The sequence below is a fragment of the Sturnira hondurensis genome, unplaced genomic scaffold (assembly GCF_014824575.4).
Source record: "Sturnira hondurensis isolate 20B ecotype Veracruz unplaced genomic scaffold, ASM1482457v3 Scaffold0000396, whole genome shotgun sequence".
Lineage (NCBI taxonomy): Eukaryota > Metazoa > Chordata > Mammalia > Chiroptera > Phyllostomidae > Sturnira > Sturnira hondurensis.
The window spans coordinates 5,477,444-5,491,184 of NW_028073027.1; the positions used below are offsets into that span (position 1 = coordinate 5,477,444).

The 13,741-nt window shown below is 37.5% G+C and overlaps 1 protein-coding gene across 5 annotated transcripts in view; it reads left to right on the top strand.

Annotated features, from left to right (window-relative positions):
- The window catches only part of OPA1 (OPA1 mitochondrial dynamin like GTPase), a 96,627-nt gene that overhangs the window by 42,730 nt on the left and 40,156 nt on the right, over positions 1 to 13,741 (top strand). For all 5 annotated transcript variants that reach the window (XM_037040014.1, XM_037040033.1, XM_037040026.1 and 2 more), the window contains 10 exons: positions 2,535 to 2,615; positions 2,743 to 2,817; positions 3,384 to 3,455; positions 3,538 to 3,637; positions 3,966 to 4,096; positions 6,908 to 6,980; positions 7,077 to 7,149; positions 8,066 to 8,181; positions 9,052 to 9,116; positions 10,381 to 10,457. In XM_037040014.1, the coding sequence (XP_036895909.1) occupies positions 2,535 to 2,615; positions 2,743 to 2,817; positions 3,384 to 3,455; positions 3,538 to 3,637; positions 3,966 to 4,096; positions 6,908 to 6,980; positions 7,077 to 7,149; positions 8,066 to 8,181; positions 9,052 to 9,116; positions 10,381 to 10,457 (863 nt within the window). The remainder of the gene's footprint in view (positions 1 to 2,534; positions 2,616 to 2,742; positions 2,818 to 3,383; positions 3,456 to 3,537; positions 3,638 to 3,965; positions 4,097 to 6,907; positions 6,981 to 7,076; positions 7,150 to 8,065; positions 8,182 to 9,051; positions 9,117 to 10,380; positions 10,458 to 13,741) is intronic.

Below are 13,741 nucleotides of genomic sequence, written 5' to 3' on the forward strand. Positions count from 1 at the left end.
GACCTGATTATTGAGTTTATAGTAGAGGCAAGCAAGTAGAAATGCAGAAGTTTCCTTCCTGTTACTTCCACTTCATCAGTGACCTCGGAACCTAGATTATCAGCTGTTAAGTAAAGAGAGTGGAAAAGGTATTGAAAATTGAGTAAAAGGAAAGTGTGAAGTCTGTTCTAGGCAAGCGGTGAGTTGATAAGGAAAGTCGAGAAATACTGGGGTTGCTGAGGGGTACTGACATCCCCATTAAGATCTATGGTCACAAACTTAAGAGCGAACTGTATGGTTGTGTTCCATTTTTCTTTTAGTGCAGCTGGTGGGTGTATTATAGGGTAACTGAGGAGTTGGAAAATCGGTATCACCAAGAATGAACGCCAGAGTAGTGGCAGAAAAGGAGGCAATGAGACTGAGGCTAAGATCTTTTAGAAATAGAGCCTGTTCATAACTGCAACAGCAGTCCGGTGTGATTCATACAGAGTGCGTGTTTGGGTTTTGACTGGATTCAACCGTGTCGTGTTGAGCTAGTTCTTTTCCATTGTTCAGGGAACGGTTTTCAACCTGTATGCCACAAGAATGTGAAAACATGCGGTACCTGACGAGTCAGGGGCACTGACCTCTTTTCCCTCAGACTGTCAAATAAAAAAATGACAAAACAATAGCTATCTGGCTCAAATGAATCAAAATTATACCTATTTTTTTCACATTGGCAAAAAATATAGTTTTCAACATATATAGTTTTCAGTGTGCCACAGAATTTTAGTAATTAGTTTATGCATGCCATGAGATGAAAAAGGTTGAAAATCGCTATTCTATGGTGTTGATTGAATGTAGCACACTTTACAAATCCATTTTATATTGATGGGCATTTGGGATGCTTTTAATATAAAAGAAAAAAATGAACTAACCACACCCCATATCATGCTCTGTAGACTGTAACAGCATTGTAAACCAACCCCCACATTGTGCATTGTGATCAGCACCCTAATTGTAGTGGCTATGGTGATGTTGTATTTTAGAAAGAGCTCACTTTCTTCATGCAGTGTGGACAGAATGCCTGGAGACCCACAAGGCTGGTTTCTTTCCAGTGTGCCTTCACTCCTCTGGTGTTTCTCGGGACTTCTCTTCCTTGCTAGACTCTGAACTCTACGTTCTCTTCCCTGAGGACTGCTTAGCATGTTAGCCTCATTAGCAGCTTCTTTCTACTTCATTTCTTTTTTTTTTTTAATTTTTAGAGAGAGGGAAAGGGAAGGAGAAAAAGTAAGAGAGAAACATCAATGTGTGGTTGCCTCTCATGTGTCCCCTACTGGGGACCTGGCCTGCAACTTAGGCATGTCCTTTGACTGGGAATCAAACCGGGGTGACCCTTTGCTTCACAGACCAGTGCTCAATCCACTGAGCTACACCAGCCAGGGCACTCTGCTTCATTTCTTAATGTGCAAATACCTTATATGGAAATTGTGTGCAGACTGGGGCTTAGAATTTGGAGATTCATTTCTGCTGTGCATTTTTGTCTGGGTTCTCTGGGACTTTGGCACCTAAGTCGTGGCTGCTTGAAAACCCTGGTTCCTCAACCCAGTGTAACTGCTGTAAGTCTTACACTTTTCTCCCGAGCTGCTCTGTGCCACAGATCAGCAAATGCCGTGAGGGAAAATAGCTGTAGGAATATGCCCCCGAAATCCTTTGGGGTCCTGGACTCGGGCCACATTGCTCTGTGGTTCCTTTAAACAACTGGTTTTGGTTTGTTATCTAACCTGTTTACCTAATCTCAGTAGACGAAATTGTGTTTTAAAATCAGATCATTATAGTGAAGCTTCAAAAGTTACACTTAAAAAATCAAGTAATGTGAAGTTAAGAAATGGAAACCACTGACTGTTAATCTATAAGTTGTTAGGGAGTTTCTTGTTCAAACAATGCTCCTTGGGCGAAGGCCGCCTCAGCTCTCCTTTAGTGAGTACCACTCTCTTCCTTGACACCCCAGGTTTTGCTACACTGTCCTGATATCTGTGTATATCTGTCCAAGCATGAATATTTTATTTATTTATTTATTTATATGAATATATACATATTTATATATGTAAAGTCTAAACCAGAGACAGTCACTTCTTCATGTATTCCCACCTATAACACTTGGCACAGTTATCTCTCTAAACAGATGTTAAATAAATGAATTATCCTTTACCTAAACTTGCGTGTGAAACTAAATGCGAGATTTCCGATTGGTAGTTTTGTGTTCAGTACTTCATGCAGCACTGAGTGTGACCCAAGTAGGGCAGCCGCATTTTAGGTCGTGAAAGGTGCAAAGTTGTCAGCAACCTCGTCGGGCAGTCACAGTACATGTGACAGGTGTGTGGACAGTGCAGACAGAGAATTCTGTGGTCTCCATGCTGCCGTGTTGGCAGCCGCCGGGGATGCTCCTGGTGTGTGTAGTGTGAAGGAGTGCCCGGACGTGTGCAACACAGCGGCCCTGTCTATACCCTGTAAGTGCTGTGGGAATTAATATAGATTGTAACTCATGACTACATCTCAATTTCTATTAATTTCAGGTGACTCTGAGTGAAGGTCCTCACCATGTAGCCCTGTTTAAAGATAGTTCAAGAGAGTTTGATCTTACCAAAGAGGAAGATGTAAGTAGCATTCATGTGAGATTTATATGTGTAACTTTATAGCCTGCATAAACTTATACAAGACAACTTAATGGAATATTTGTTCATTGAAGATTTTCTTAGGACTTTGTTGTTTTTCTACTTACAGCTTGCAGCATTAAGACATGAAATAGAACTTCGAATGAGGAAAAATGTGAAAGAAGGCTGTACTGTTAGCCCTGAGGTACATGTTGCAATTCATTTCAACAATGTTTTATGGAAATCTAATGGTAGTGATTTGAAATAAATCATGGTTTGGCATTGACATTTAGATTGCTGCTCTTCCAACATAAGAGGTTTGTTTTTTAATATTCCAAATAATGTGTCACTTTGTGGGGAATTATCTAGCAGCAACACCTGGGAACATTTTAGGAACCCACAGTCTAAGGCTCCACCCAGGACACACCAAATGATACATTGAATTTGGGGCCCACCAGTGTGTTGCATCAGCTCTCCAGGTGATTCTGATTAGCCCTGAAGTTGGAGAACCACTGCTCTAGTCAAGTGTCCTAATTTTACACACACAAAAAACCATGGAAACCTAGAAAGATTTAGTGGCTTGCCCAAAATACAATTATTTAGGATCCAAAAAAAATTACATTTTTTTCTGAGCACCATATCTGAATGGATGAGGTATAGAATTTTCAGAATATCTATGACCAAAGAGTTCCTAACAAGCTTTCTCCAAATTACTTTTTCTTTTCCTCCCCCCACCCCACCCCACCCCCACCCCCCCCCACCCCCGAGTAGACCATATCTCTGAACGTAAAAGGCCCTGGACTACAGAGGATGGTGCTTGTTGACTTGCCAGGTGTGATTAGTGTAAGTATATACAGAACTTGTATTTTATCTTATTCCTGATGTGGAAAACATTTATATTGACACTTAAATCCTTTTCTTTAAGACTGTGACCTCAGGCATGGCTCCTGACACAAAGGAAACTATTTTCAGTATCAGCAAAGCTTATATGCAGAACCCTAATGCCATCATCCTCTGTATTCAAGGTAAATCTTATCAAAAGAGTTTAATGGCACTGATAAGCTTCCTTTGGCAACCCAGGCTTTGCAGTAAATATGCAGGCTATGTAAACATACAAGACGAATAGGTTTCACCATCTCTTATTCATTTCACTAGTGAATAGAATTGAGACTGGGGTACTTTGATAAATTTCGCTGTAGTCATCATAGAAATTGTTATTAGCTAGTATATCTTTTCATAACAAAGATTTATTAAGAAAATCCTCCCTACTATAATGGAGACACAAAGATGTAGCTTGTGGGAGTTTTTAAAATCCACTGTGCAATTATTAAGTGTCCTTTTTAATTTTTTCAGATGGATCTGTGGATGCTGAACGCAGCATTGTTACAGACCTGGTCAGTCAGATGGATCCTCATGGGAAAAGGACCATATTTGTTTTGACTAAAGTAGACCTGGCAGAGAAAAACGTGGCCAGTCCGAGCAGGGTGAGGCCAGCAGATTGTCTGTACAAGCTCCCACTCTGACGGAGTCTGTTTGTAAATTTTTAAAAATCCTTGTAGAACATTTTATGGATTTTTCTTGGTTCTCTGTAGAAACAAAGTATTGGAAAGTTACGTAAAGTACTTAGGTACAATTTTGAGGTGAAAATAAAATTTCATAATTATAGTTAATTTGCTTTTCAAATACTTAAAACTGCTCATGTTACATACTCTAAATAATTTTGTATGCTGACATACAATTATTAACCTTATTTGTGGTAGTTCTCTTTTTAAATTTTCTAGTTGTTGTTCATAAGTTGGTTTAAAACTAGTGACAATACATCTGAGAACAGACTCAGATGAGGGAGAAAACAAAAACAAAAACTAGTGACAGTACAGATTCCTTTTGGACTTTATGCCTTTTTTTTTTTTGGTAGATTAACATCTTTCCTAACTGATTAAAGACTGTGTCAGATTTTTATATTAGAGAAGGCATTAGATTAGGTGCCACATGTCAGCATTCTTATCTATACTCCAGCACCAAAGGAGTGTGTGCTTGGGCAAATCTTGTTATTTTTCTGTAATTAGTGCACAATCCAGCCAGTGATTTTCAACTGGTGTGCCACTAGAAATTTTAAAATGTGCAATACTTGACTCTTTAGTCAGGGGCACTGACATTTTCTAACTTATATTTTCAAATAAAAAATAACAACAGCCAATACAACAATAACCATTTGGTGCGAATGAATCAAAATTACACCTATTTTTTGGCATGTTACAGAATTTTAGTCATTAGTTTATGAGTGCCATGAGATGAAAAAGGTTGAAAATCTCTGGTCTAGGTAATCGCTAGGATCATTTTCGTTTCTGCAATTCTGTGACTTTGACTTCTGTACATAGTGTGGCCAGTGTTCTTCCTCTCTGCCTCTTGTAGCAAGGAAAAAAGTTTTATTTCAAGGTAGCATGTATAAGGGGTACTTAGGTTCAGGCCTTGACTTGGGTCATGCTGTCTACTTAATTGTAAATGTGTAAGGTGCTCTGGTTAAGAGTGCAGAAACTGTAGCCAGATCGCCGCTTGGTTTCAAATCCTAGCTCTGCTCTTTGTTAGCTGTGTGACCTTGGATAAGTTATTTAACATCTTAGTGCTTTAGGCTCTTATTTGTTGGAAATCAAGATGTTAATGATATGAGCTCATAGTTGTGAAGATTTAATGAGTTAAATATTTGTTTTAAAAATGGTTGAACTAATCCTTGGCACAAAAGTGTTATATACATGGTGGCTGTTGTCTGTTCTCATTGTTGCTATATCTTTATCCCTCATAGAGCCACTTTAGATATAAGTGCCCATCCCTCATGCTACTGCTTAGAATTTGTCTCCTTTCCACCTGAGACATTTTGAGACTGGGTCTCTCTATTGGGCTTCCAAGAACAGATCACTCCTACATTGACTGATTGTCTAGAGGACCCACAGGACTAAAGCACATAGTCATACTAAGCACCAAAGATTTATTACAATGAAAGAAGACAAAGCAAAGTCACAACAGGAAAAGGCACAAGAGATGATGTGTAGAGGAAACTAGACTCATGTTTTCCCAGTAGAGTCACAGAGGACATGCCTAGTTCCTCCAGCAACAGGTTACTCGTTAAAGATTCAGCACCTAAGGTTTTATTGGGGCCTGGTTTTGTGGGCACCCTCAAGTATCAAAATTCCAGACACCCAAAGGAGAGCAGATGTTCAACATAAACCACACTGCTTGCACAATGAGCTACTGTTATTTAAGGAAAGTTTTATATTAATGTAGGGAATTGTTTACTAGCTAAGTTCCCAGATACCAGCCTAGGACAAGCAGGCCTTTCTAGGGACAGAAGTCTCAGGCCTGCTGTGTTAACTCTTTTAACTCTATGACCTTTGCTTTGCCTTGTTTTATGGGCGAGGCCTGCTGTGGCAGTATTAGTTCTGATATGGACAGGGGGAGAAGTGAGGTAAAAGCAAATTTCTGTGTTTTTTGCCCATCTCTTCAATCCTTTCATTTCTTTGTCCTCTTTTCCAGGATAGTGAGTCTGTATTTCTTTTGAAATGTAATTGAAGCTTATATAGCAGTCCTTTTTTATACCAGAGTCAGCGTCAGCTCAGGGATGTGACCTGTATTAGAGGAGGGATTCTTACATGAGTAAGGCTTCACCTGAATGGGCTCCTGGAGTAGGAACTCTGACATCGTGTGAGTGATAGATCTCTGTGCAAATGTGCATTTTTCTGGGAACAAGGTCGGTAGTTTTTGTTACATTTAGAAAAACATTTTTCACCCTAAAGGAATTGAGAACCCAAATATTTTTTTAAAAAGCTTTAAAAAAAAGTTCAACATGGTTAAACTTTAGATATTTGGGAAAGAATATGGGAAAATAATAACCGTAATGGGGGAATACCGTTTATTGAATCTTCTGTACTCCTGCACTGTGTTAAGTATCATTATCGCTTCTAACAACCACTTTGAACAAGTTGTGGTGTATTTAATGCCACGTAGCTAGTTAAGTGGCTCAGTAGAAATTCAAAGGCCTAACTCCAAAGCACTATACATTATTGCAGGTTTTAATTTTAGTGCTTGTGTGTTACTGATACATTTTTAATATATTAAAATTAAATGTATGTAGGTTTTCCTCAAATAGCAACTGAACTGCATTTTAATATTTTGTATAGATTTACATATTTAAATAAACATGTATATAGCATTATTAAATTTGCTTTCTAAATAATATATAGTGTTCTTTAGAATTATGTAAACCTTCATCTCACATTTATTCCTCTCACTTTTAAAAACAGATTCAGCAGATAATTGAAGGAAAACTCTTCCCAATGAAAGCTCTGGGTTACTTTGCTGTTGTAACGGGAAAAGGTATGCCAAGATGGATCACTGTAATTGAAGTTTTTGTTGTTTTCAAGTAATGAGCATTAATTTTCTTAGTGAGAACTTCGCCATCATCTTTCCTAGGCAACAGCTCTGAAAGCATAGAAGCAATAAGAGAATATGAAGAAGAATTTTTTCAGAATTCAAAACTCCTAAAGTAGGTATCTTGTCTAAAAACTTAAAGTGTTATAGTGAGGGGCTATTTTAAACTATTTTTACTTAAAAGTTTGTAATTGTTAGTTTGACATTGACTTTCCAGAGTCTTTCCCAAACGCTGATCTGTATCCACCAAGCCCTCTAGCTACTCTGACAGGGTGTGGAACAGATCGTCCCATGGGGCAGCACCTGCTGACGTAGCGAACTGGCCCTGGTGGTGTGGGCAGTGAAAGGCCGAGGGGACACCTCTGAAGCTGATTTACTTGTAAAGTGATTTTTAAAAACAAACACATTTTAAATACATTTAGCCTTTTTGCTTATAGTATCAGGGAAGGTTAAAATGGGACTGGAGTGTCAAAGGGATATCCCTAAACAGATTTTGACAGGAATGAACAGAAAATAAATAAATACTAACAGGAAAGCAAAAGGAGGAGCTAAAGAGCAACTGATTCATAGTAAAACTTTACATGTGGAGAGTCTCTTGAAGTGGAAAAGTGTGTTTGCTCTGTACTGGCAGAGTGAATCAAGGTTGTTCTTATAATCTGAAGTATTATCCAATGGGATAGGAGCTGGCAAACGTGTAGAACTGCTGTCCAATACAGTACAGCAATCACTATCTTTGCATGTTTCTTTAAATCTAAATTAGTTAACATCAAAAAAAGTTAAAGCTTCAGTTCTCAGTCACATTAGCCATACATTTTAAGAGCTCAGTAACGCCATCTGACTAGTAATACCCGCCCTATTGTATAGTTCGCATATAGAACATTTTCTTCATCACAGAAAATTTTATTGGACAATGTTGGTGTAAAATGTATACGTGGCTGTAATCAGTAGCTTACCATAATGGGCACATTCTCAAACTTAGTGTAGCCCTTTTGCCATTTTACATATACTTTAACTCTTGTTACTTTTTACAGGGCAAGCATGCTAAAGGCACACCAAGTGACTACAAGAAATTTAAGCCTTGCTGTATCAGACTGCTTTTGGAAAATGGTACGAGAGTCTGTTGAACAACAGGCTGATAGTTTTAAAGGTAAGTTGGGTTTTTGAAATAGGGAACATATTTAGATATTGCATTACCTGGCAATTTTAGGCATCCATCAGGTTCTTTACTCCCTTTCTTTAACAGTTGTGTTTTAGTTCACTTACTGTTAGATAGTATGTGGAAAGTAGAAAAAATACAATCTTCAGTTGCAGCACTGCAAGAACAGGATTTTTTCTTTCAGAGAAAATATTGCTGGGAGCATATGGGAGTTTAAACACATTATAAAGTTTACAGTAATGTATCGGAGAAAATGCTTAGTTAACTACAGTGAAGTCAGAGTCCCCCTTTAAGGAGGAAAGAGGAAATGTATTAGGAATCAGAGCAGCCTGTGCTTCAGCTCATTCCTAAGTCCTGTACTTTCCTGCTCCATGGCTTCCGTAGTTTCATTTGGTGAGAGTGTACATTTCTTCTCTTTTCCCATTTAGATATCCTACCTATTTATTCCATTTAGTCCCTGAGCAACCTTGTAAGTATTGTTGTTATTCCCATTTCACAGAAGAGAAAATTGAGGCACAGAGTACCTTACCTGAGTAACGTACCCAATGTCACACAGAAGCAGACCCAGGATTTGAGTCTTAGTGGTATGAACCCAGAGTCCATGCTCTTAGCTGCTATACTAAACTGCCTCAATTATGTGTTTTGTGGATTGAAAATGGAAAAACTAGAGTCAAGGAGATCAGTTTGGAAATTTTGCAATAATGAGGTTCTGAGGTGTTGAGAGCCCAGAGTACTCAGGAGCTATAGGTACATACCTATATTCAGTTAATGCAGGAGAGATGCAAGGTAGCCTTTAGCTTAGCCACTGCATCTGGGGAGAAAGACAGTCCTCAAACTTGAACATCTTTCCTTCTTCCTCAGCAACACGTTTTAACCTGGAAACTGAGTGGAAGAATAACTATCCTCGCCTGCGAGAACTTGACCGGGTAACATTTGTGCGCTTCATGTATTTCGAGTATATATAATCTGGAGATTTTCAGCTGGTGTGCTGCAATAATTTTTAAAACATGCAATACCTGGCTATTTAGTCAGGGGCACTGACCTCTTTTCCATTGGTGTCAAATCAAAAAATGACAACAGCCAGCACAACAATAGCTATCAGGTGTGAATGAATCAAATTATGCCTATTTTCTGGTCAGATTGACAAAAAATGTATTTGGGGAGTGCCACAGAATTTTGTTAGAGTTTTTGTGTGCCGTGAGATGAAAAGGGTTGAAAATTGCGGTCTAACCCAGTGTTGTGCTCTGACAAGAGTTATGTTGGCAGGTGAAATCTGGTAAGCTAAATTACTTTGGCTTTGACTAATGTAGTAAAGCCATCAATGTCAATAATCAATCATTGTCATTACTGACACGATTACTAATGTAGAGCTGCGAGAATACATTTCCAAGAGCAATTACCATTTCTGCAGTAATTTAAATTATTTTTCATAATATTAAAACATAATTAGGGATCGCAGGATGTCAAAACAAACATTTAAAAATATTTTCTGAAATGAATTTTTTAAAAAGATTTTATTTATTTATCTTTAGAGGGGAAGGGAAGGCAAGAAGTATCAATGTATGGTTGCCTCTCATGAGTCCCCTGTTGGGAACTGGCCTGCAACCGAGGCATGTGCCCTGACTGGGAATCGAACCGCGATCGGGTGGTTCACAGGCCCATGCTCAGTCCACTGAGCTATGCCAGCCAGGGCTGAAATGAATATTTTTAAAGGTCTTAGAGAATTAATGTGTTTTTGTAAATGTAAACTTTTAAAATTATGCATCAGTTTTTTTACCTTTTCAACATTTATTGTGGAAGAATATACTTTAATTTAGTGGGATTTAAATTCTGATTTTTCTTGATTTTAAAATGCCATTGTTTACAGCATTAGTTTACTAATACACTAAATTAATATATATTGATACTTTCATGTAACATTTGTATGAAAAATTTATCTGAACAAATGTTATGTGAAATTAAGTGAATAAGGTAGACATTTGTGTCACTTTCTTTGTCCTTGTCTGGATATTCGGATTTTTAAAAAACAGATTAGGATAGAAGAGTATTATTTGCTGGTCATGCATGCTCCAGACCTGAGCTCCTCCTACTGGCTTGTCAGAGGCCTTCTCTGTGTTATCTCTGAAAATCATGGCAGAGCGCATCGACTGTCTCATGAAAATCTTACTTACTTGTATCTGTGTTGCCCAGAATGAACTGTTTGAAAAGGCTAAAAATGAAATCCTCGACGAAGTTATCAGTCTGAGCCAGGTTACACCAAAACATTGGTGAGTATTTGACCTCTTCTCAAAGACTGTACTATGTGAATTATAATGATATACTAAAATTTAGATCAATAAAGCAGTGATTTATTGTAGCCTTGGCTCATCCCCCAAAACATAGGCAAGAACATAAAAGTATGTAATCACTGTTCTAGTCCAGTTAACTACTTACATAGAATAAATTATGTACTTAGTGTCTTTCAGAAGAGAGATTCTGAAAGATAGCTTTATACTTTTTTTTAAAATCTTGCTTTGTCTTAGGCTTATGTTTTGTGCAAATCACATTTCAGATTGAATCCTATTTGATTTTTTTTAATAACAAGTAGATGTATCCTTTTGAAAAACCCTCATGCAAACCTTTCAAGGCAAACTATTACCTTCAGTTTATGTTTCCTGTAAACTTGGGCACTCTCAAATGTGTTGGAGTGGGGCACTGTCTCCAAAATATAGCAAGTAAACTCTGTCTAAATAGCCTTGAGATTTTTGCAGTTGTATGTTAATTAACAAATTCCTTGTGCATATCTTATCTCTCTAATGAAATCTGTAGTATTTTAAAGAATTTATCACTCTTAGAGCATAATTATTCTTACCGCTATTCATTACAAATAATTTCTGTACCTCTTCCGTTTGCTCAGTTGAAGATTATCAAAATTGACCCTATGTGGTAGTACCCGTTACTGAAGTTTGAATTCGTTATTTACTAGTTTCCCCGTCTTGGTGCCCTTTTTTCCTCAAGAGCCGCACCTTTTCTCTAATCAGGTAGTCACAATTGATCTCGATCTCCTCTTCATATTGAAAAAAAAAGGGGGGTTCTGATCTGTACTTATGACTGATTAGGTATAACACAACTCATCTTTTTTTTTTGTTTGTATTGTAAGTCACTTCTTTGGCTTTCTGTCAGCCACCAATTCATTTTTGATGTAGCAAAAGATAGATGTGTGTGCATGTTCAAGGTCTGTCCAGAAAGCATCCAGCCATATAACACGAAAAAGAGACATTTGCTGGAGAAGATACAAGGTACAAGAAACACTGTACACAGGATAATAGTGCCTTAGTCCTCTTCAAAGTAGGCATTTTGGGACCTCACACAGTTCTCCCTATTGCCACCAGCTGCCCTGTCATATTTTCCTGAATCTCGTCAATGGTGTGAAATCTCTTCCTTTTCAAAGATGATTTTAGTTTTGGGAGAATCCAGAAGTTGCAAGGCACCAAATAAGACAACTGGGTCACCTGGGTGATTTGATGTTTCACCAAAACACCCTGCATGAGATGTAATCCATGAACAGGTGTGTTGTCTTGCTGAAGCTGCCAATCACCAGTTGCCCATAGCTGCGACTTTCTGAATCACTTGGATAGTTTCCATGGAGGATTGTTCAAGTTTAATGCAAAATTTGATGCAGATTCATTGCTCTACTCGCTCATTTTGAATGCGACAGACACATGGCGTGGTTGGTTTTTACTGGACAGATCAGGTCTGAAATTGAAGTGTACCAGCACTGGAGCAAATCTCCTTTATTTCACACATAGGTGGCCGAGCAGAAAATTGTGAAGGGATGGGGAACCTGAACTGCCAGATTGCCTGTTGAGATTGCAAGGGAGAGGACTAGAACCTCTGGCTGCTAGAGATTTATTCTGTGTGCTGCTAGATCAGATGATTTGGTACATTTTCATCATTTCCCCCCCAAGGCTCTATAGCTTAACACAAGCTTAGATCAAAATAGTGTGTCCTAATCTTAACTGTTCATACCACAGTGAATTCAACTGCAATGAACCCAAAATGTTTTATTTTTGTGACATAGTTGACGCTATGTCTTAGGTAGTATCTTCCTGCTGCATAATGCCTGATATGATATTTTACAATATGTGCCTAAGGTGCCTGTAATTACTGAAGTCCCAGGGCCTTTTAATCTACATACGGTGATCTGGAAGCAGTGTTATAAGCATTTGATGCCCTAACATAAAATGTCATGTTCTTATATATGTTCCACTATACTTTAATAATACTTTAAGAAAATTATTGGGGGGATTAGGCTTGGCATATAGTGTATTATAGTGAGAAATAGCCTCTCAACATTTTCGTGTGATATACCTGATCATCAGGAATCAATTACTGACATTAAGCAGGAGATAATTGATATATTATCATTAACATTATGTGACCATCATCATAGATGTATTTTTTATTTGTCATTTAGAAGGATAGCTGGCTGGATTGATAGAAACACACTTTTTTTAAAGAAATGGTATCATAATATGGATCCAATGTTTGGCAAAAGGTATTAAGTTTATTTTGTTGAAGTTAAAAGACCTCTTGATAAGCAGAATGTTTTTGTACATTGTAGTATTATATTACAAAAGAAATTAGTTTCAGAGATGCCAAATAAATATTTTCTTGAGATTTCAACTTTTTTTTTCTTGATTGAAGTAGTTGTCTTTTTCTTATAGAGATTTGTGTTCCTGTAAGATAACCTTTATGGCAGAATTTCCAACTTCATTGCACATCTTTTATATTGTTATCTTAGTCATGAAGTGTTGAACAATATTACCTAGCAATATCCTGTAATATCTCTGTGCTGTGGTTGATAAACTTAAAATTATACCAACTTTTCAGTCTTGGACTCCAGTTCACAGTCAACACATGTAACGTATATATTAATAATAAGCAAACAAGCCAATGATGCTTAGAATTATTAGTCATTGGGGAAGTTCAAATTAAAATTACAATATGTTACCACTATAAACCTATTAGAATGACTAATGTTAAAAGAACTAACCACACCAAGTGTTGACAAGGTGTAGCTCTAGAGGTCTCCTACTCTGCTGGTAGGAATGTAAAATGGTCCCACCATTTTGGAAAACTTTGGCAGTATCTAAAAAACTTAAGTATATAATTATGCTATGATCAGCCATGCCACCTGTAGACTGTTTACCCAAGTAAAACAAAAGAAGATGTCCATACAAAGACTTGTATGTGAATGCTCATAGCAGCTTTATTTCTAATGGGCAAAAACTAGAAACAACCCCAATGACCATCTGCAAGTGAATAGGTAAACAGAGTCATGTAATGGAATAGTACATAGCAATAAAAAGAAGTGAAATATTAATATACACACCATATGTAAATCTCAAAATAATTATGCTGAGTGAAAAAAGACAGAGCAAGAGTACATGCTGTATGGGTATATTTAATATAAAATTCTGGAAAATATAAACTAAATCTGTAGTGACAGAAAACAGATCCAGTGGTTGCAACTCTTGGGGATGGTGCATAAGTTCATTATCTTGATCAT